At 35.7% G+C, this 23,529-nt stretch overlaps 1 protein-coding gene across 17 annotated transcripts in view; it reads left to right on the forward strand.

Moving 5' to 3' along the window:
• Nucleotides 1-23,300, forward strand: part of C2CD5 (C2 calcium dependent domain containing 5) — a 101,436-nt gene extending 78,136 nt beyond the window's left edge. For 9 of the 17 annotated variants that reach the window (XM_080661264.1, XM_080661269.1, XM_080661267.1 and 6 more), the window contains 11 exons: nucleotides 1,228-1,291; nucleotides 1,893-1,954; nucleotides 2,169-2,267; nucleotides 3,520-3,609; nucleotides 3,946-4,033; nucleotides 7,893-7,979; nucleotides 17,151-17,201; nucleotides 18,064-18,165; nucleotides 19,463-19,653; nucleotides 20,633-20,779; nucleotides 21,997-23,300. In XM_080661264.1, coding sequence (XP_080517390.1) covers nucleotides 1,228-1,291; nucleotides 1,893-1,954; nucleotides 2,169-2,267; nucleotides 3,520-3,609; nucleotides 3,946-4,033; nucleotides 7,893-7,979; nucleotides 17,151-17,201; nucleotides 18,064-18,165; nucleotides 19,463-19,653; nucleotides 20,633-20,779; nucleotides 21,997-22,128 — 1,113 coding nt within the window. In that variant the 3' untranslated portion in view covers nucleotides 22,129-23,300. The remainder of the gene's footprint in view (nucleotides 1-1,227; nucleotides 1,292-1,892; nucleotides 1,955-2,168; nucleotides 2,268-3,519; nucleotides 3,610-3,945; nucleotides 4,034-7,892; nucleotides 7,980-17,150; nucleotides 17,202-18,063; nucleotides 18,166-19,462; nucleotides 19,654-20,632; nucleotides 20,780-21,996) is intronic. The other 8 variants (XM_080661259.1, XM_080661262.1, XM_080661257.1 and 5 more) reach the window with 2 other exon arrangements.
• Nucleotides 23,301-23,529: the final 229 nt, after the last annotated feature.

A 23,529-nucleotide genomic window follows, 5' to 3' on the forward strand; every position in this document is an offset into this window, starting at 1 on the left:
GGAATGGGATTGGAGTTCTGAAGAGTCTAGAACAGTGCCTGAGAGTGTGATCAGGATGTCAGCCATGGGAGATGTACAAGGCTTAACCTGAGGTAAGAGAGTTAATTTGTAGAAAACTCAATCTGTATGGATTTGTGCTTTTTTTCTCATCTTTTTTTTACTGTCTGAGAATGGAAAAATCATGGGAGTTGGTAAAGAATATGTCAGGTTAAGGAGGTAAAAGGATCCAGGGTACTGTTTAGAGCAGTGCTACTCAAAGTGGGCTGTGACTACTGTAGTGTTAGCACTCTCTGGAAGTTTGTAAGAAATACAAATTCTGGGGATCTTAATTCAGACTTTGTAAATGAAAATTTCATGGTGGGGCCAAGGAATCTGTTTAACAAACTCTCCAGGTGAGTCTTAGCATTACCTGAAGTTTGATCTGGAGCATCATTGATACTTCTCATCCTGGGATCCTGACTAAGTAATGAACAGAAGTGCTTCAAATGTGGGCAGAAGACGGGGGGACAAGGTGTAGATTCAGTAAGAGAAAGGGCAGAAGGATAGGGGATTGTAGTTGGAGAATGCTTGAATCTGGGTGTGGAATGGTTTGGGGAACAGTGTTGAGGTATAGCTATGACCAAGGTAGCTAAGGTCAAGTGGGAGTGAAGGTGGTTCTAGAAGTCACAGGGGAGATGTGAGTGGAAGCATAGAGTGTGTGAGGCAGGACTTAGACCCCTGATGTACAGATGAATTCAGTATATGTCTAGTTGCATAGTTTCACTCCTTATTATTCACAATGGGAAAAAAATAGTGATATAAGAAAAATAGGATTATACTTAATTTGTTAGGCATGCCTTTAAATTTATCCCTACATAATTTTATTTTAAAGCAATTGTGTTTTTAGTAAAAAAATTTTTTTTAATTGCACTATATTTATTTAAACAGAGATAATTTTTGCTTATGGTACCTTCATTTGAAACATGCCCTCCTAAAGGATTGAGAAAAGGCTTGTTAAAAGAAAAAACTAATTATACTTACAAATATTTCACTTGGAAGTATTTATAATTATTACTGTAGAGAAATAATACCGATATTTAAAAAGAATTTCTTTCAAGTTTTATATTTTAATTTAGGGAAAAGGTTCTTTTTTGACTCTTACATTTTTTATTTAGTAAAAAAAAATTTAAAATTGAAATGATTATATATTTATTACTTATGTAATAGTTTAAATCTTTCTATTTTCAGATTGATGACACAGATGCTATGGAAGATGTACATTCTCTCCTTACTGATGTTCCTCCTCCTTCAGGTAAACAGGAAAAATTACCTTTGAGATGAGACTGTCTTTTTTTTGCACATCAGTATTTTAGTTCATAATTATTATGGCACTAACTTTATTTTAGAGGCTTTATCAGTGTCACACCTTGTCATGTGCTTTGCTGCTCCAAGGCGGAAAACAGGTTGAAAATATTTCTGTTAGAACTTAGATGAACTGATTTTTAATCCTTTTAAGATTACACATTTTTTAAAAAGTGGTAATTAGTTAAGATGGTCTAACACAGGGGTGGGCAAACTTTTTGACTCGAGGGCCACAATGGGTTCTTAAACTGGACTGGAGGGCCGGAACAAAAGCATGGATGGAGTGTTTGTGTGAACTAATATAAATTCAAAGTAAAGGAGCGGAGGGGAGAGCAAGAGAACCCTCCGCTCTTTTGGCTCCGCGGGCCGGATAGAACAGCCGAACGGGCCGGATCCGGCCCGCGGGCTGTAGTTTGCCCACTGCTGGTCTAACATTTTAGAAAAGAATGAATGGTTCTTATAGTTAGAATGTCATGTAATAATTGAAACAGGTTATTCTTAACACAAAAATAAATGAAATATCATATTTTAACTATAATTTATTTTGACAGGCTTTTATAGTTGCAATACAGAAATTATGCCTGGCATAAATAATTGGACATCTGAAATACAGGTGAATTTTTCATTTTTAATTTTAAATAAATACAACATAAGTGATTTTAGCAAGTTCCTTCTTAATATATGTTTTCTTTTGCACCTCCTTATTGCAATTAAAATGTTACCCTTTTTCATACCACATTAGTTATTGTTCATTATTGGCAGTTTTATTGTTATAGTGATTAGTTAAAGTAATAAAATGCCATACAATCATATCTCCCCATATTTAGATGTTCACATCAGTAAGAGTAATCCGATTAAGCAGCCTTAACCTGACTAATCAAGCCCTCAATAAGAACTTTAACGATCTCTGTGAAAATTTGCTCAAGGTAGGTACCTTCTGACTGACTATATTTTAGTTAAAACTCCTAAGAATCATGAAATTGAAAATGTGTACCTATTGTCTGGAATACCTTACACAGTTATGGACTGAATTATTTTTATCTACATATCAACTTAGCTCTGCCATCAGATAAAATGCTGAAGTCCTGTTTATCTTAATGTACCATATTATAAAAGAAATATATTTTAAGTTATCTCATAGCTTTAAACTTCATAAAATCTATTGTGTGTATGTAAATTTAAAATACCTTTTTCTTATATTATTTTTTATGACATCGATTTTATTTTAAATGATATGATTAAACCTTATTGTCTGCCATAATTTTAAAAACTAGAGGCCCAGTGCACAAAATTAGTGCACTGGAGGGTGGGGGAGTCCCTCAGCCAGGCCTGTGCCCTCTCACAGTCTGGGAGCCCCGAGATTGATTGCCTTCAGAGAGAGGCCCCGCCCACCTGGCCAGGGCTCCGCGATGGATCGCCCCCGCAGAGGAGGCCCAGGCTACCCGCCGTAGCACTGCTGGCCGGGTAGCCTGGGCCTCCCTCTTTGGGGAAATGGATCGCGGGGCTCTGGGATGGATAGCCCCAAAGAGGTAGGCCCTGCTGACTCAGCCGGGGCTCTGCGATGGATCGCCCCCGCAGAGGGAGGCCCCACCCGCCACAGCCCGCCAGTTGGTGGCCTGGGCCTCCCTCTTTGGAGTGATTGTGGAGCCTCCCTGATTGATTACCCACTGGCCGGTGGTCTGGGCCTGCCTCTGCGAGGCGATCATGGGGTGATGGCTGGGCCCCCAACCAATTGCATCACACCTGCCTTGGCTGGCCTGGCGCTAGTGGGTGTCATAGCGTGGTCATCCGGACGGTCGTTCCACTGATCAGCTGTTCGGTCAATTTGCATATTATGCTTTTATTATTATAGACTAGAGGCCCAATGCACGAAATTTGTGCAAGGGCCTTCCCCCTGGACCCCGCCCGCTGCCGCAGCACCCGCCCGCTGCCACGGCCCCCGCCCGCTGTGACTTTGTCCGGAAGTAAGGATGTCCAGAAAGACATCTGGTCTAATTAGCATATTACGCTTTTATTATTTTAGATGGATTCTTAATGTGAGGATAAACAAAACAGAATTGGACCAGCTTTGTTTTAATCCTTTAAACTTTCCATTTGCCATAATGTGCATTAAAATGTCAGTTTTTGTAAATTTTTAAATGAAAAGAAATGACATTGCTAATATTTTCTATTGTATAGAGCCTGTATTTTAAACTACGGTCTATGATCCCCTGCTGCCTTTGCCATGTAAATTTTACAGTATCTCTTCCTGAAGATGAATTAATTCAGGTAATTAAGATTCAGTCTATTATTAAAGAAGATTTCTAGCTTTTATCTGATCTGTTAATAATGCAATTTCTCCAGTCCCCATCCGTTAGACAAAGTTCTTGAACTCTTTCTGGAATATCTATGTTTAGGTGTACATTTTGGGCTTAGTTATAGTTTAAATATCTGAGCTGATGTATAATTCTCTGAGAATTTTAACCAGAATTAGAACTGAGAATCTTAACCAGGAAAGGCAAATTATCCAATTAGTGTAAGTTGTTCTTGGTACTGAGTAATAAGTGTAAGAAACTTATTTTGACAATGATTATTTTGCTAATCTTACTGTTTCTGTGATTCTAGGTTACAGTCACAGCCGTTGCAATAACTTTTGACAAAAATCAGGCTTTACAGACAACAAAAACACAGGTTGAAAAATCATTGCAAAGAGGTAAATCTGTGATGAGTGGGATCATAGTTCATGTTCGTCTACATGATAGTTTAGTGATAAAATATAGAGGATAGTAGAATAAATAAATGAATTGTTTCTTGAAGAGAATCTGCCACTTTTTGCTTATCAAAGTAACGGTGTGGATAAGCATATGGCTGATTTGATACTTTTATACATGAGAAGGTGGTGGACTGGTATTTACATAGAGATACTGTTGTTTTATAGATTAAAATTGTAGCATATTAATTCTGCAGTAACTTAGAGGTTCCTATCGTAGTAGCTCTAAGGAGGTCCTCAAGGCATTTGAGAAACTACTGATGTAGTAAGCATCACGTGTTTTTCTTAGGAAAAGTCCCATAGTAGTCAACAGATTCTCAGAGTTGTCATTTACCCAGTAAAATTTAGAAAGTATCATTCTTTTTTGTTTTGTTAGGTGTTAAAAGTAGGATTTTGTTTTCTTTCTTATTTTTATTGTATTTTTTAAAAAATATGTTTTTATTAATTTTACAGAGGAAGGCAGAGGGAGAGAGAAATAGAAACAGCAATGATGAGAGAATAATTGATTGGCTGCCTGCTGCATGCCCCCTACTAGAGATCTAGAGATCAAGCCCACAACCAGGGCATGTGCCCTGACCAGAAATCGAACTCTGGTCTCCGGCTTCCATGGGTTGACGCTCAACCATTGAGCCACACTGGCCCATCATATTTTGACAGTATTGCAGATGTCTCCCATTTTCTCCTTTTTTGCCTCTCTCCACCCAACGCCCACCCTATGTCAGGCCGTCCCCATGCTATTACCTATGTTCATTTGGTTAATCTCTTCCTGTCTCACCTCCCAACTCCCGCTGAGGTCTGTTATTCTGTTCCATGCATCTATACCTCTGGACCTATTTCGTTCATTAGATTCCACATGTAAGTGAGATCATGTGATATTTGTCTTTCTCTACTTGGCTTATTTAGCTTAGCATAGTAGTCTCCAGGTCCAACCATGCTATCTCAAAGGGTAAGAGATCCTTCTTTTTTACTGCTGCATAGTATTCCATGGTGTAAATGTACCACAGCTTTTTTTATCCCTTCATCTACTAATGGGCACTTGGGCTATTTCCAGATAACACTGCTATGAACGTAGGGATGCTTACATTATTTCTGACTGGTGTTTCAGGATTCTTAGAATATATTCCCAGAAGTGGATCGCTGTGTCAAAAGGCAGTTTGACCTTTAATTTTTTGAGGAAACTCCTCACTGTTTTCCACAGTGGCTACACCAGTCTGCATTCCCACCAGCAGTGTACTAGGGTTCCCTTTTCTCATTATCCTCGCCAGCACTTGTTTGTTGATTTATTGATGGTAGCCATTCTGGCAGGTGTGAGGTGATACCTCATTGTAGTTTTAATTTACATCTCTCTGATGATTAGTAATGGTGAACATTTTTTTATGTGTTTATTGGCCATCTGTATGTCCTCTTTGTGGAAGTGTCTATTCAGGTCTTTTGTCCATTTTTAATTGAATTATCCTGGTGTTGAGTTGTATGAGTTCTTTGTATAATTTGGAAATTAACCCTTTATCAGATATATCATTGGTGAATATGTTTTCTCATACAGTAGTTTCCCTTTTCATTTTGTTGATGGTTCCTTTTGCTGTGCAGAAGCTTTTTAGTTTGATGTAGTCCCATTTGTTAATTTTTTCCTTTGTTTCCCTTATCCTGGGCAAAGTCTCAGTGAAAATACTGCTAAGTGAGATGTCTGAGATTTTACTGCTTCTATTTTCTTCTATGATTTTTATGGTTTTTTGACTTACATTTAAGTCTTTTATCTATTTTAAGTTTATTCTTGTGTATGGTGTAAGTTGGTGGTCTAGTTTCATTTTTTGCATGTACCTGTTCAATTTTTCCCAATACCATTTATTGAAGAGTCTATTGTTACTCTATTGTATGCTCTTGCCTCCTTTGTCAAATACCAATTGACCATATTGGCGTGGGTCAATTTCTGGGGTCTCTGTTCTGTTCCATTGGTCTATTTGCCTGTTTTTGTTCCAGTACGAGGCTGTTTTTTTGTGTGTTTTTTTAATCTTTATTGTTGAAAGTATTACATATGTCCTCCTTTTCCCCCTCTCCCATTGACCTCCTCTAGGCTGCCTCTATCTTCCACCCTAGGCCTTCACCACCCTATTGTCTGTCCATGGGTTATGCATATATGTATACAAGTTCTTTGGTTGATCTCCTCCTACCCACCCACCCTTCCCTGCCTTCCCTCTGAGATTCCACAGTATGTTCCATGCATCTATGACTCTGGATCTATTTTGTTTATTAGTTTATTTTAACCCCTTATCAGACGTATCACTAGAATCCACATATGAGATCATAGTAGCAGGCTGTTTTGATTACAGTGGTTTTGTAGTATAGTTTGATATCAAGTATTGTGATTTCTCCTATGTTATTCTTCTTTCTCAACATTGCTGTGGCTATTCGAGGTTTTTTTTTTTGTTCCGTATAAATTTTGGAATATTTGTTCTAGATCTGTGAAATATGTCCTTGATATTTTAATTGGGATTTCATTGAATCTATAGATGGATTTGGATAGTATGGACATTTTAATGATGTAATTCTTCAGTTCATGAACACGGTATATACTTTCACTTGTTTGTGTCTTCCTCTCTTTCCTTTTTCAGTGTTCTATAGTTTTCCAAGTATAGGACTTTCACCTCATTGGTTAAGTTTATTCCCAGATACCTTATTTTTTGTTGCAATGGTAAATGGGATTTTTTTCTCTTTCTGAGAGTTCATTATTGGTGTATAAAAATGCCATCTATTTCCAGGTATTAATTTTGTATCCTGCTACTTTGCCAAATTTACTTACTAAATCTAGCAATCTTTTGGTAGAGTCTTTTAGGGTTTTCTATGTGCAATATATGTCATCTGCGAATGATAGTTTTACTTCCTCCTTTCTAATTTGGATACATTTTATTTCTTCTTCCTGTCTGATCTCTGGGTAGGACCTCCAGTATTATGTTGAGTAAAAGTGGTGAAAACAGACATCCCTGTCTTGCTCCTGACCTTAAGGAAAATGCTTTTAGTTTTTGACCATTGAGTATGATGTTAGCTGTAGGTTTGTCATATATGACCTTTATTATGTTAATTTATGATCCCTCTATTCCCACTTTCCCGAGAGTTTTTATCAAAAATGAGTGCTGGATTTTGTCTAATGCTTTTTCTGTGTCTATTGATATGATCATACAATTTTTATCCTTCATTTTGTTTATGTGGCATATCACATTTATTGATTTGTGAATATTGAACCATCTTTGCATTCCTAAAATAGATCCCACTTGGTCATGGTGAATGATTTTTTTAATGTATTGCTGGATCCTATTTGCTCATATTTTGTTGAGGATTTTAGCATCCATATTCATCAGGGATTTTGGCCTATAGTTTTCTTTGTTTGTAGTGTCTTTATCTGGTTTTGGAATTAAGATAATGCTAGCCTCATAAAAAGAGCTTGGAAGTCATCCCTCCTCTTAAGTTTTTTGGAAGAGTTTGAGGAGGATAGGTGTTAATTCGTCTTTGAATGTTTGGTAAAAATCACCTGTGAAGTTACCGGGTCCAGGGCTTTTGTTTGCTGGGAGTTTTTTGATTACTGCTTCAATTTCATTAGTTGCTATTGGCCTATTCAGGTTTTCTGATTCTTCCTGGTTACGTTTTGGCAGATTGTACATAGGGTTTGTCTATTTCTCCCAGGTTGCCCACTTTGTTGGCATATAGATGTTCAAAGTATTTTCTTACAATCTGTTATACCAGATTCTTAATTTTAAAAAATTAATAATAAGTTACTACTAAATAATTAGTGTTTTTCTTGCTTCCTAAGCCTCTACAGATAATGAAGAACTTCTGCAGTTTCCACTGGAACTCTGTTCAGATTCACTTCCTTCTCATCCTTTTCCACCAGCTAAAGGTTGGTTAAATAAGGGAAATGCAAACCCAAATCCTAGTTTCTAGTGTTTTTTACTTGCTTCATTATTGTAGATAATCTTAGAATCTTGAGATGAAGATTTACTCTTCATTCTTTCATTGTTATGTTCATATTCATAAAGGGGGGGAAAGTAATATTCTCATTTTAATTTCTCAGGTAATGTCAGCACATATTAAGGTAATTTTTCATATGAGACTCAATTTTTATATATCAAATGTATTAAAGTTTTATTTTCAGAGATTTGGATTTCCCATAGTGATTTATTTGATATATTTGAAATTTATATTACGTTTGGTACTTTTTTTTAGCAACAATTAAACCTTATAAAAATATTCATTTTGAAAATGACAACAAACTACTTAATTTCTCCAGAGGTATTTGGAGAGGTTTTGGGTGGCAGCAGTAATGTGAGAAAGGAATGTGTTTTTGTCTCTTTTAGGTATATTGGGTACAATTGAGGAACATTTTTAGGTACTTACAAGATGCTGCCATTTTTTCAAATACAAAATGATCATCTCTTAATAACAGTACATCTACTTAGATCTAACACTCTTGGGAGAAAATGGTAGTTCTTTCATTTTTCTTCTGATTTCAATGCAATTTTTATTATAAAATTTATAGAATTATTATACTTCATAGCATTACATATATAATAAATGTAATTTGTGTTTTTCCTAAATGTTTTATTCTGAAAAATGGTACATCTGTTATTTAAAAAACCATATTGACTTTTCTGATTTTTATATTTTATAATACAAGTGAAATTATTTCATGATTTCTACTTGTCAGGTATTATTATCTGATACCAAATTAGATGTAATATGGAATAGTTTTATACTCACATTGCATGTATATTAATAATCTTTACTAAATCAGTGCAAAGCCTGTCCATATAGATAAGTAGATCCCATCTCTTATTTTGAAGTTGGAAAGATGAGGTACTTTCAAATTCTGAACTTTCTGACATGGTAACTGTGGTCCTTTTTCCTTTTTGTCTAAATTAAAATTCTAATTTAAAACTCCATGGAGAATTTTTGCATACTTCAACTTCCTTGAAAGAATAGAGAGGAAAAATCAAATCCAAAGATAATCTGAGTTCAGCTTTATAAAATAAATATAGCTCCCAGAATAAAAAGTAGAACTGTTAAGAAGCTCCCTTGAACTGACTAGACAGGATTTTTTTTAAATACCTACTTTATACAGAAATGTGTATTTAATGCAGGGTTAGTTCCAAACTACTTTTAGGTATCATTTTTATTCATCCTTACCCTAAAATGTGGGGGGCTCGGTATGGGCGGGGGGGAGGAACAAAACAAAAAACGAATTAACAAAAAAGATTTCATCAATTGTTAATCTATTGGAATATATATGTGTTCTTGGGGTTCCTGTTAGCTGTATTTTACCATGTTAATAGCTACTGAGTTCTGTAGATCAAATTTAAACTCTTAAGTTTGCTTTATCTGTGTTGATAACACAGTATCTGCAGTCCTTTCAAAGGTCATTATAACTAGTATTTCTTGTCATTAGTATATTTTGTGTAAATTATACTGTGTGAACTGAAGAATAAGGAAAGAAGAATTTGAGTGGAATAAGTAATATCTGAACAATACCTAAAATATTTGCAATTCAATTTAAGGAGTGTAGAGAAGGGCCATGGGTGGAGTAATAAAGCAACAGACCTGGGATCTCTTCTCAGTTCTGCTACTCAGAAGTGTGAGACTTTAGGCCAACTTAAACCTCAATTCCTCATCTGTAAAACGTGAAAGGATTAAGGTTCCCTCTTGCCTTTTAAATTCTCCACTTCCCTGGGTTTCTGTAGTTTGTGGTTCTTCAATTAACATATTCCCATTACTAAAAACAAATCAAAAGCTAAATTATGCCTATGGTCACACTGAACTTAAAATTTTCCAAATAGCTTCTAATTAGTTAAACCAATAATTTTTACACCATAGTGTTTCTTCAGAGGTGCCTCATGACTTCCCAGGAGGCAGGGTGGGAAGGGAGGGAGCTGAAAAGGGTTGGGGATGTGAGGGGATAGGTCTCTGGACCCCCTACCCTACCTCTGAACTAGAGCAGCCCCCAATCAGTGTGTTTTTGGGTATCTGTTTTCTACATGTGATTTTGTTTGAAGAAAGGGTTTCAAAGTTGGGAAATAATGGAATCAGATCATTTCACCTTTATTATCATTGTTATCACCATCATCTTGTTCATAATGATCAACATCATCACAACCAGTACTAATGTGTATAAAACTTTTTATACTAAGTGCTTAACTGAAAAACCTGTATGCTTTTCCATGAATATTGCATTTCTGAATCATCAGTAAGCACTAAAAAGTTTATCTGTATCTGTTGTAAACAGTTTTGTAAATTGTGGTTTATGTTGCATGCTTATTTATTGTCTTTGTTCCCTCAAAGTCTTTTTAGGAGGACATGAACTATACTAAATATATTTGAAAAAGTTATTTTAAAGAAAGTATTTTCAAATATTAGAGGATAGGATGAGTTTTGTAAAGATCCTAAAATTGTTATAATAGAGTGCTATTACATGAATGTAGCTACTGGGCATTATAACATGAAGAAAAGGCTTTGAGTAGAGAATACAAATATCTGGAAAAAATTAAGCATAACAATTCAGAGGAAACAGGCAGGAGAGGGCAAGATAAGAGTGCTAGGAATAAATGTTCAAAAATGTCCCTACTTTAAAAAAATATTTTTATTGATTTCAGAGAGGAAGGGAGAGATAGAAACATCAATGATGATAGAGAATTAATCATTGATCGGCTGCCTCCTGCACGCCCCACATTGGGGACCGAGCCCCTAACCTGGGCATGTGCCCTGACTGGGAATCAGGAATTGAACCGTGACCTCCTGGTTCATGGGTCGATGCTCAACCACTGAGCTACATGAGCTGGGCTCTTCTCTACTTTTCTATATGCAACCCACAGAGACTTAAAAGTCAACTACTAATAGTAAGAAGTAAATAAATATATAGTTTTTATAGTTTTGTTATTTCAGTTAGCTAAGCTGATGGAGCTTTTCTTTTTTAATTCTGAAAATTTTGGATTCTATCACAAATAGGATAATTTGTTAAAATGTTCATTTTCTTTTATGTTGACAGAGTAGTTTTAAGAGCTAAGTTAAGCACAGTATGTTTATTAATACTTCCATCTTTTCACTTGTAGATAAACCTTTTCTTATCCTTTCATGTTATTGGAAATGAGTGCATATTATGTGAAGAAAAGATGCTTCAATTATATGTATCCTATTTCTGTGTATAGAGTAAGCCTGGGCCTGAATTGTCCATCCATGTTCAATTTTTTTCTTCCATCTTTTGTTATATTTGGTTTTGTTTCTCAAGGTAACAAAATAGTTTGAAGTATGTCTCAAATTTATGCTTGGCTTGATGTTACCTTGCTAGTTATCTTGATTTTTCAGATTTGAAATATTAAAAGGTGCTGAGCTGAAATAATTTCTTAAAGGATATTGTCATATGAAGGTCATCCAAATATTTTGATGAATATTATGAGAATCATAGATGATGTGGCGTTGACATAAATTATTTTCACGTGAAGATGTGTTACGAGAAAAAAGATGGCTATAGTGAATTTTTATGCCACTTTCATAGTGTTTTTCCTAACTATTAATATCTAGACTTCAGTTTTTCTCGAAATAGTTTCAAGAGACTTATAAAATGATATATATAGGAAAAAAGGGATCAAATATAGTAAAAATGGGGAATCTGAGTGAATATAATTTGCGTGGAAAGTAAAAAAATAAGTAAGATTTTTCTCATAAACTAGTTGATTTCAAGAATTTTAAACATGTAATTTTCATAAAAGATTGGCATATTACTTTAGATGCATTTATAAAGATATAAATCTTGAGATATTAGATACCATATTGTAGGGTTTAAGGACTTACATTAATGATAAAAGTGTATGAATTTTATCCTATTATAAATAAATTTCAAATACTTTACAAATCTAATCTATAATAGGATAGTATTTTCATTAAAATTTTGAGAGTTTTAAGACTTTAAAGGTTTGATTAAACCGATCCTAGTTTTTATATACTGTTGGATAAAACTGTATAGAGGAAAAGTTTTTATAATACCCATCTTGTTCCTGCTTTCATTTTGCTTTATGCTGGCGTGATTTCCTCATGCTCAGTGGCATAAGCTATATGCTGCCAAGATTACTCTTTTCATTAAGCAGCTGCTGACTAATGTGACAAGCATAGGACAAAATCTGGGTTTCAATATAAAAGAAAACAAGTTGGCTTATTCCTTTAATATGTTGTACTCCATAATTAGGTATCCACATCAGAAGTTTTTTTTTTTAATCTTTTATTGTAGGTTTATAAGAATTAGTTTTTCTTTTTGTTAAATCAAATTTGATTTTAAAAGATAGCTTAACTTTTTAAATTTAATGACTTCCCTCACATTTTTTTAAACTAGCTATTAGAAATACAAATCTATGAAACCTTTAAAGTTAGCTTTCATTTTTTTTTTCTGCCAACTAACGGCTCTAAATTCTTACAAGTCTAAATAATTCATTATACTAACTAAATATCTTTATATATTAACAACTCATTGCATGCCTGTTTTTTCTCTCTCTTTAAAATATATTTTGTCACATTGGTATCAACAATAGAAAGTTCTCCATGCTATTGATGACCACGACAATCCACAGGAGATTTTGAAAGGGAGAGATACTGAGGGGAAAGGAGAATGAGAGGAAAATAGAAACTAAAGAGAGCAAAGTGTGTGGAAAACTTACCCACAAAATGGGAAGGAAGGAAGAAAAGAAGTAGGGTTAAGGAATTTTAGCTTCTTTAAGGTAGCTTGAGGACAGTAAAAGCTGGAGTAGGGAGTAAAAAAAAAAGCAAAGAAAAATTGAATTGAGTTACTGATGGAAAACAGGGATTATTTGGAAGAGACGATATGAGGAGGAGTGGGTACCTGGTAATGGAGGCGGGAAATCAATAAAGGGTGATTGAAGGAAAAGCACAAGTGGTTTAGGATGTTGTACACCTTTAGCTGGAAGCTTTAACGACCCCGATAGAGAAGCTACTTAATTGTCTTTGTCCTCTAGCATATGTATTACCTTTATAATTGAAATTTTTTCCTTATGGACTGTCCAAATTGAAGTTCTATCTTTTTCTATGCCTTAATAATTTTTAGCTATAATATGGTCATTTTATTACCAATCCACCAGTATTTGAATATAATTATGGACAAAGTTTATGCTAAATGTTCATATACATCCTTTATCTAACTTGGTTATTAATCCAGATTTTATAGTTATATGACTTAGCTAATCAGTGCATTATAGATTGATGGAAATGCCTAATCTGCCAGAGAACTTTTTCATAATTTGCAGGAATTTTTTCAGTTTTAGTAATTTTCTTAGGTTGACCATGTAAGATTGTCTCAAATATTTTTTAATTATTAAGAGCAAAGATATTCTGTGAATTCTAATGATATAAAGTGAGTAAGTGGTCAGAAGAGTTAGTGGTCAGTATAGAACTTTATCATAGTTAATCAACACCTTTGTCATTGGTATGACAGATTAATTAGGAAAATAAGGAAGCCTCAACCTTCAGAGGCATTGGAACATGTATAATTGAGGAAGAATTCTTGCCACATTTTTTTCTTTGTCATCATTTTGCTCATTTTCACTAAACTGCTTTTGACTAAGGTTAGTCCCTCTCCCCACACCATTAGGGCTTGTTAAATATTGCTAGAATGTACTAAGAGAATAAGAAAGCCATATGTGCTGTGTGAGTGCCAGGCTAACTTTCTAGGGTTGTTTATTTGGGGATAATAGGGTTATCACTTACTTGTGCTTTTTAAAACAAAATAATCTTTTTCTTGTATTCAGTGGGAAAGGAAATCGTAAGAGAAGTAGGCTGCCATGTGGCTTGATTGAGACTCTCTTTACAGCTAGAATGGGGACCTAACATAAGTGTTTGTCTCAAACTCTTTCACATGGATACACAAATGGCCCACACTAAGCATTAGCCCTCAACAAAGCCCAAATGACTTTAATAAGATTTCTTTTTAATCAAAATTACTAGTTTGTCAATGAGCCAGACAGCTTATATATGTAGTACCTTCTCTTCTGAAAAGCCTGTTGCCTGGGAACGCAAGTTGTAATCAGAAGGAGCAGTGTGACAGAGAGCCCAATATTTGAAGTAGTCAAACCAGTGCAAGGTGCTGCCAGGACCAGCTCACCTTGGGCCTTTTCTCGGAGAGAAAAAATTAAGGTCATAGCTAGCATATTAACAGATGAACCTGCTCTTCTTAAGTGAGATAAATCTTTTCTCTCGCCCTTTCCCTTAAGAATGTCTCCAATTTTAAAACTGATTTTTTTCCAGATTTTAATTCCAACACATTCATATTTGAGGGCCAGGAATAAATATTTCCCTTTGCTTTTATTTTCCCTCTTCCCTCTCCTTTGTAAAATTTGATGGGATATAAGTAGTAAATGCACATGGTAGAAAGTTCAAATCCTACCAAAAAATCATATAGTCCAATAAAGCATTCATCTCCCTTCATTTCCCTTCCCAAGAGGCAACTACTACTCTTTAAATATGTTTTTATTGATTTCAGAGAGAGGAAGGGAGAGGGAAAGAGGGATAGATACATTGATGAGAGAAACATTATGGCCTGGTTGCCTCTTGCATGACCCCTTCTGGGGATTGAACTCAGAAACCTGGGCATGTGCCCTAACTGGGAATTGAACTGTGACTTCTGGTTCATGAGTCGATGCTCAACCAGTGAACCACACGGCACAGGCGAGACAGCTACTCTTTTTAAAAATATATGTATTTTTATTGATTTGAGAGAGAGAGGGAGAAACATCCGTGAGAGAGTTTGATGCTCTGCTCTGGTCTTGTTCTCTAGTTGTTTCTTTATTTTTTATTTCAGAGAGGAAGGGAGAGGGAGAGAGGGACAGAAACGTAAGTGATGAGAGAGAATCATTGATCAGCTGCCTTCTGTACGCCCCCTACCAGGGATTGAGCCCACAACCTGGGCATGTGCTCCTGACTGGAATCGAACCTGGGACCCTTCACTCCGCAGGCCAACACTCTGTATCTACTGAGCCAAACTGGCGAGGGCTGAGGCAACTGCTCTTAATAGCTTATTATCTGTCTTTGCAAATATATTCTATATTTTTCTTTTTTAAAAACACAAATATTATACACATCATTGTGTACCTTTGTGTTTTCTTTTCACTTGCTAAACTTAGAGATGGGAACAGATACTTTTTTTTTTCTTTTTAAGACAAAGTTCTTTTTTAAAAAAATGTGTTTTTATCGATTTTTAGAGAGAGAGGAAGGGAGAGAGATAGATAGAAACATAGATGACAGAGAAACACCATCGACTGTTGCCTCCTGCACACCTGTACTGGGGATCGAGCCTGCAACCCGGGCATATGCCGTGTCTGGGAATCAAACCATGACCTCTTGGTTCCTGGGATAGATGCTCAACTACTGACTGAGTCACACTGGCTGGGAGGGAACAGACACTTTTTACATTTAAACTCTTTTTGTGGACATTTGCTTTTAACATATATAGTTCCTACTGGGGAATCCCATATTTCCCAGATAATGAGGTACAGAAGATAATTTTACTTCAGTGATTTTCACTTTTTTTTTTTTTTGGCTTCCTCTCCTGCCCCTACATTTTAAAAATTTTCACAGAATTCCCAATTTTCTATAACTCTATGCTCACCAAGGACATATGAGAACCCTGGGACCCTCCTGGGACATGGAAGCCTGGGGTAGGTCTCCGGCTGTCCCAGCACTGGGTCTTGCTGTGCTGAGCTGTCCCCTAGAGATCTGGTCAGTCTCAAGATGTCAGCTCTGGCCTTCTTCCTGTAGATTTCATCTCCTCCTGGGCTTCCAGTGCCCCTCCAGATCCGGAACCCAGAGGACTCTCCCTGTCTGGATCTCCAGTCTGAGGCCATGATTATCCGGGCATGTCCACAGCTTAGCACCCTCACAGGCATTTTGTGGACCCCACTTAGTGACCCTGTTTATTTATCAGCTCTCTATTGTAAGAGGAATGTCAACCATTGTACACTCTCAGTATTAGCTAGTGGTCACTTGACCTATAAAAATGGGGGGTGGGGTGGGCGGCATGGGAGATACTTCCATTGTACCCAATTATCAGAAACATTCTATACAAATCTTACTTTTGGAAAGTGTAAATTTTATTAACTTAAGAATAGTACCAAACGATCAACCCATTAGGCAGAGACAAAAATATGTATTTAATTAGTTTATAAATTAAAAAAAACAACTGGCTGACCCAAATAATTCTCCGTGTTTCTTATGGGTTATTTCTACATGACAACACTATTCCTTCAATTATAAAATTCTTTGAAACAAAAATTCAAATGTGTTAGTGTGGATAGATCCTGAACATTAGGAATAGGTGATTTTTATAGTACTGTTTAAGTTTGTACAATACCTTAAAAATCTATAAAAATATAAAATATCAGAGAATTCTGGATACTATTTGTATGAGGAACTGGAAAGGAAGTGATTGGGATTCCTGGTTATTTCTATGGAGAACAGTCACTTTTTCGTTCCACAAAATCTTGATACCACCAGAGGACTTTGCTGACAGTAATATCCTTGAATGAAGGGGTTGGTGGTAAGGAGGAGAGTTATGGCTAGTAAGGAGCTTGTGTTTGTCTGTGAGACATCATTCATTGCCTTGTCTGTAATTTTTAATCTTACTGGCTCTTCCCCACACAAATATTTCCCTTCCATGTTTCATTTCAGATTTTCTTCCCAATTCATTGATCCTTTTCTCTGCTCAGTTTTCTCACATCCTGCTTTCATTCTATTTGTTACTGTGTTTATATTTTCTCATGCCTATAAAATTTCTGAAACTCTTTTTGTGTTATAATAACAAGTAGTCTTCCTTGGCATGGTATTTATTAACTGAGCTAGTTTTCATATGTCAATAGAAATTGCATTAGGAATCTAAATACTTCTATTTGGTTTGCTTTTACAATGAAGCCATAAAGATTTCCTCCTATTCTTCTGGCTTATAGAGAGTACTTACAAACAACAAAGAAGAGAAACTGGTTTATACTTAGCATACAAGCTAATGTTGTTCATATTGTCTTATTAGAACACCTGGAGAGTGCAAGTTCTAACTCAGGTATACCAGCTGCACAGAGAGGTGAGTTCGTCTAATCAAATAGTCACCAAGGTGTGAAATTCTAGTGTGGTGGTGCATAAACATACAGACATTGGAAAAATGCACTGGACAGTGGAATTCAGACACCAAAATGTGGCTTTATTGTAGTTAGACTGTGTCTCAAAAACATTAATAAAACTAATATTTTAAAAATTTAAAGCATTTTCATAGTTTTCCAGTTTCTAAAAATAAAATTTTAGCCTTTTAATATATATTTTTTAGTTCAGTAAAAGGAGAACTTGTTAGGTTCACACCTGCTGCCCTCCTGTGTGTTATGAGAAGCTTTGTTGCCATAAACATACATGGAAAAGAGATTATGGACAGAAGCGATCCTTTGGCTTTCCTGTTACTCTTGGTAGAAAGAAGGTATTTTAATAAAAGATAAGTCAACTAGTGATTTTTTTCATCTAATCTTCAAAATTTAACTCATTATTTTTTGTTTTGATTTTAAAGTAGACATAGGAAGGCAATTATTCACAAAGTTTGGATTGCAAATTAAAGTCCTAAAGTGTAAACAGCTAAAACATTGTAAAGTAAAAAGAATGCGGAGAAAGTTAGTTAAAATGTGGTATATGGTCCTGATATTTCTGTTAAACCCTACTTCCGTTTTCCCTAAGAGACCACACAACTATGACATCACCAAAAACGCTCAGCCAGCTAACTGAGAAATTGGTTTTGGACAAATCAGTGTCTAAAGCTTGACTCTTTACTGTCTCTCTTATCTGACTTGAAAGGGACCATTCTTTTTCTGTATTACAGTTAAATTACATCATCAGAAGGAGTGTTATGACGAGTAAGAGACGTCATACATATTTTTTCTTTTGTTTTCTGTCTGTGTTTCCAGCAACGTCAGTTGATTACAGTTCCTTTGCAGACAGATGCAGCAGCTGGATAGAGCTCATTAAACTGAAAGCTCAGACCATAAGGCGCGGATCAATTAAGACAAGTAGGCGGATGTTTCTACCACATTATGATCTGAGAAGCATATCCCTGATTTCCCAGTGGTGAAGGCTAGACTTTTCCACCCAGTAATAACATTGCGAATCAATCATGTGTTGGAGTGTGAAAGCTGCAGACTAATGGTCATTTAGCAGAAGTTATTGAAGGGCCTTTAGATTTCTTGATTTTAACTGTAGAATTTTTTTTAATTTTACTTTTTGTGAAGGTATTCTTAAAAGTATGTAAATAGATATTATATTCTAGTGGAAGGAAATTGTCAGCTCTCTTATTGAAGAGATACAATTCCAGGACCCAAGGTACTATCTAGCATATGGCATGTGTCAGTTTATCAGTGTGATATCCAGAGTGCTGAAAGAATGAGGTATTTTTAGAGAGAAAGTAAGCTCTTATCTCACTGTTAGAATCAAGATCATCAGATGCTCTTTATCTATACTCCATGTGTTTTGGTAGATTCTTAGGTACATTTATTTGAGTGTCAGAGTTTACAGTACATTAATACGGAAGGAACTATGTTTTAGAGGAAAGATCACAGGATATGGAACCTGTTAGATCTGGTTTTGAATCTTAGAAGTGCCATTTTAATAGCTGTGTGACCTTGGGAAAGTTATTTAACTTCTCTGAGCCTCAGTTTCCTCATGTTGAAAATGGGGATAAAACCTAGGTTGCTGGGTTGTTGTAAGGATTAGATGTATATATGTGCCTGGTTTATAATAGTTATTTGATAAGTGGTAGCTATTATTATTTATATTTTATAACAATCAACTTTTAGATAGCCAAGGTTATTTCTAAGTTTTTAAAATTATGAGTTTGATAAAAATGGTTTAGAAAATAAACCTATTACAACTAGTTAACAAGGTTTATCTACAAGTTGACAATGATGAAGTCATCTGAAAAAGTTGGAAAAAAAAACTGGGAAATATAACAACTTTCACACTCTTTGTAATAATTTGTTCCCACAGCAGATAATTTTTAATTGCTCTGCCGCTTTTTCTTTTTCTTCACTTTTTAACGATCATTGTATGTATAGCTACACCGCATCAACATTTTCTTTTGCAGGAATGCCATTTTTCTTCCAAAAGAATTCCATTCCAGCATTTTCTCTTACGTTTTTCTTTCTCTCTCTCTTTAAATTGCATGCACTGCATGATAATTTCTTGACTTTCATGACATGGCTTAGCCTCACTGACAGCTGAATGTTGTCACCACTTACTCGGAAACCTTGGGGAGTAATTGAGTTACTAGCATCTGATCTTGGTGCTTTCTCTTCTTTCTTCAATTTTTAGCTGTGACAGTTGAAAAAGCAAGTCCAATGAGTGAAGGAAATTTCCGGAATCGTTCTGCTCCACCTTGTGCAAATTCTACAGTTGGGGTTGTTAAGATGACACCTCTTTCTTTCATTCCTGGAGCAAAAATAACGAAATATCTTGGGATAATTAACATGTTTTTTATTCGGGAAACCACTTCTCTACGTGAGGTAATTTTATGGATGTTATTTCATTATTTTTGTGAATTTTCTCTGATTGAAGATATTAGTGACAAAACCAAACAAGTTTCAATTATTATTATTATTGTTTTTTTTTTGCCAAAAGTTAACACATCTTTTTTTTCTTTTTTTCCAATAACCTGTCTGGATTGATTCTCGATTAGACTTACCAAATTTCACACAGTAGTTAGTATTATCATAAGACTTATGAACAAAACAGATGGAGCCCCTGACCTGATGGAATTTACAGTCTAGTGAAACTGGAGCATGGTGGACATTAAACAAATAATTATGTAACCACTAGTGATAGTAAGTAATATAAAGAAATATAACAGAGGCCATTAGAAAATATAACAGGGGAACTCACTTTAGACTTGGGGAAGGTATCTCTGAGGAAGTTCCATTTCAGCCAGAACCTAAAGAACTAGATATGAGTTATCCTGGTAGAAAATTGGGTAACGATCCTTAGAACCTTCAGGAGCAGCATATGTAAAGACCTCGACGCAGAGAAAGTGCTTGACACTTTTGAGAAACTGATAAAAGGTAAACATGACTAGAACATGGTTCAGAAGGGGAGATATGGATAGCAGGGAGGTTTTATTATTTATATTTATCATTAATTTACTTGAAGGAGGATGGAAACAATTTGATAGAGGGAGATGTTGAAGATGGAGGAACAGTTTGAATTCTTGCTCTGCCATTTATTTACTAGTCATATTATTATAGCTAGTCATGGGCAAATTACAAATTCTTTGAGCTTCATCATCTGTAAAATAAGGAGAGTAATCCCTTTCATAGATATGTGTTCAATAAAGGTTTGTTCATTCATGCAACAAGTCCTCACAAAGGACATAAAAATAATCCATTATATTAAGATCATTGAAAAAATTTTAATATATCTTCTTTGACTTTTTATATTCATTTATTTATACAAGTACATAATTTGATTTTCCTGTGCATTATTATGTAGGAAGGAGGAGTCAGTGGTTTTCTTCATGCTTTTGTCGCTGAGGTGTTTGCAATGGTGAGAGCTCATGTTGCTGCATTAGGAGGGAATGCTGTTGTCTCCTACATCATGAAGCAGTGTGTCTTCATGGAGAATCCAAATAAGAACCAGGTAAGAGGTAGTTAAAGACCTCTGACCGGGAACGTGGGAATGTCCCCCATGGCCTTCCCACCTGCCACCCTCCCCTGCAAAAGAGATTTGCTCTTTATAAAGCTCTTTGATTCTCGATGCTTAGAACATGTTCTAAAGAATCTTTATAATAAAAGCCTAAGCGACCGTTATGGGGGAGCACCTCTCAGCCAGAAGCCAGGCTCACGGCTGGCGAGTGCAGCGGCGGTGGCAGGAGCTTCACCTGACTCCGCGGCAGCGCGAAGGAGCAGCGAGCTGAGCAGTAAGGAGCAGTGAGGAGCAGTGAGCAGGCGGGCAGTAAGGAGCAAGGGGTCCTGGACTGCAAGAGGGATCCCAGACTGCAAGAGGGCGCAGGCCAGGCTAAGGGAAATCCCCTCACCCCCGGTGCATGAATTTCGTGCACCAGGCCTGTAGTATATTGATAACCATGGTCATACAGAGGTCAGATGCAGTTTTCACATCCCAGGTAACCAGCTGTTCCTAAATACTTCTAGAAGTTTCGCTTCTAATTTACTACTTTTTTCATCATCTTCTTGGTGGGTCTTTGGAATACAGTGATGGCTGACCGAGGAGAGTTAAAAATGCCTCCCGACTGGCATGGCTCAGTGGTTGAGCATCAACCTATGAATCAGGAGTTCACGGTTGGATTCCCAGTCAGGGCACATGCCTGGGATGCAGGCTCGATCCCCATTGAGGGGTGTGCAGGAGGCAGCCAATCAATGATTATCTCATCACTGATGTTTCTGTCTTTTTCTCCTTCTCCCTTCCTCTCTGAAATCAATATATATATTTAAAAAGCCCTCCTCTAGTTTGGATTATGATACCATCAGGTTCTCACTGCCATGCTGATGAAAAGTACATCATAATGGGGCCACACTGCTTTGTTTTGTTTTTAAACAAGTAATGTAATTCTGTTAATGGGGCCTAAAGTGTATTGCTTAGGTTAAATTTTAGAATAAATTTCTTTTGTCATTTTTGTTAAGATAACTCACTTAAAATTGTTAAAGAGTCTTAAAAATTAAATTACTATAATGATTGTTTCTTTGAGTTTACTTTCTTATGAATTCCCTTCTTATTCTTTGCTCATTTTTCTAGGGGGTTGTCTATCTTTTCTCTAATGAATGTGGTACCCCTAATGTAAAGACGAGTATGAGCATATTGTTGAATTTGTGACTGAACATGTCCCATTGTTCTTATAGGCACAGTGTCTTATAAATGTAAGTGGTGATGCAGTGGTTTTTGTCCGTGAATCTGAATTAGAAGTGGTATCATCTCAGCCACCTACTGCCAACTGCCAGTCGTCATGTCCTGGAGGAGAAGTTACAACCTGAAGTAAATTGGAAAGAAAGAGCTCAGCTACGTGAAATTTATGTCTCCATCGTTTTGTCATTATCTTCCTAGACTTCTTAAAAAATTGAACTTGATCTGAGATAATTCAAAAAGAACTGATACATTATGAGTAGGTTTGATTTGTCTAGAATCTCTTGGAAGCATGAGAATTTTCTAATCTTGACATTTTGTTTGCCAAGTCTAGATAGACAGGCCCCATGGAATCTTGACCCTTGAGTAAGTTAAGTTTCTCAGAGAACTGTAGGTGGACGATATTTGCAGTTTATGTTGATTTTATTAAAATCATAATTCACAAAATGAAATGGGAAGATCATCAGGAAACTAGAATAGCTGCCCTTGTGTAACTTAGGAAAGTTAAGCAACAGATTCACAAATGGTTAATGAATTAATAGTCTGATTTGAGGAATGTGTGGGAAAATGGAGAAAAGTTTTCAGAAAACGATGTGGGTTTCTTAATGCGTTTTATTTTGATGAAGAATTTGGTCACAACTGAAGGGAGCAGTGCTTCGGCCATCTTTTAAAAAGAAGCTCCAGTTCCACTGCTTGTATCCATATGTTTTAGCTACTGTGAAAGAAGACAGATATCGGTGCCTGTGTCCTTTTATTGAAAGTTTTAATGATATCTCTAAGGAGGGAGGAAAATAAATTACTACTTAACTTTATAAGTGTCCCATTTCAGTTGGTGCTTAATTTGTCTAGAAGAGGTTTGGCTTCACCAGGGAAGAAAAGGTCAGTGAATTTTGTTGAAATAGTTAAAACATAATTGATATAATAGGAACATAAAATTATTTTCTAATAAAATAATAATGCACTTCTACCAAATAGAATTTTAGTAATGTATTAGGGACTTTTGATGGTGAGTTAGACTGTATTTGGCATAGAATTTGGAAATGTAACTTGAATGTAAATATGCTGCAAAATGTTGAATGTATGCATAGGGATACTTTTTCTGTCAATGCCAAATACCTGTTTTAAATGAACCTTAAAAAGTACACTCTTCCTTTGCACAATGAAATTTCTTTATAAAACTTATGATTTTGCTCTTCCAGGATAACAAACTGCCCTAAAGATTAGGAGTCATTTTCTTGTTATCACAGGTGTCAATATTTTTCTGTATTTTGTTTATAATTTTATTTTTAAATAAAATGTTTATAAAGATAAACTGGGATATTCCTTAATCTCTTTTTTGCCTCCTGGATGCACTACTGTCAGTAGTCTGGAGTCACTTGTCATTTGATCATCTCCATTCATTCCTTCAATCAACAAACATCTGTTGTGCATCTACTCTATGCAAAGCCCTGTTCTTAATTTGGGGGGGGAAAATATATATATATATATATATATATATATATATATATATATATATATATATATATATATAT

Source organism: Plecotus auritus (assembly GCF_963455305.1).
Source record: "Plecotus auritus genome assembly, chromosome: 3".
Lineage (NCBI taxonomy): Eukaryota > Metazoa > Chordata > Mammalia > Chiroptera > Vespertilionidae > Plecotus > Plecotus auritus.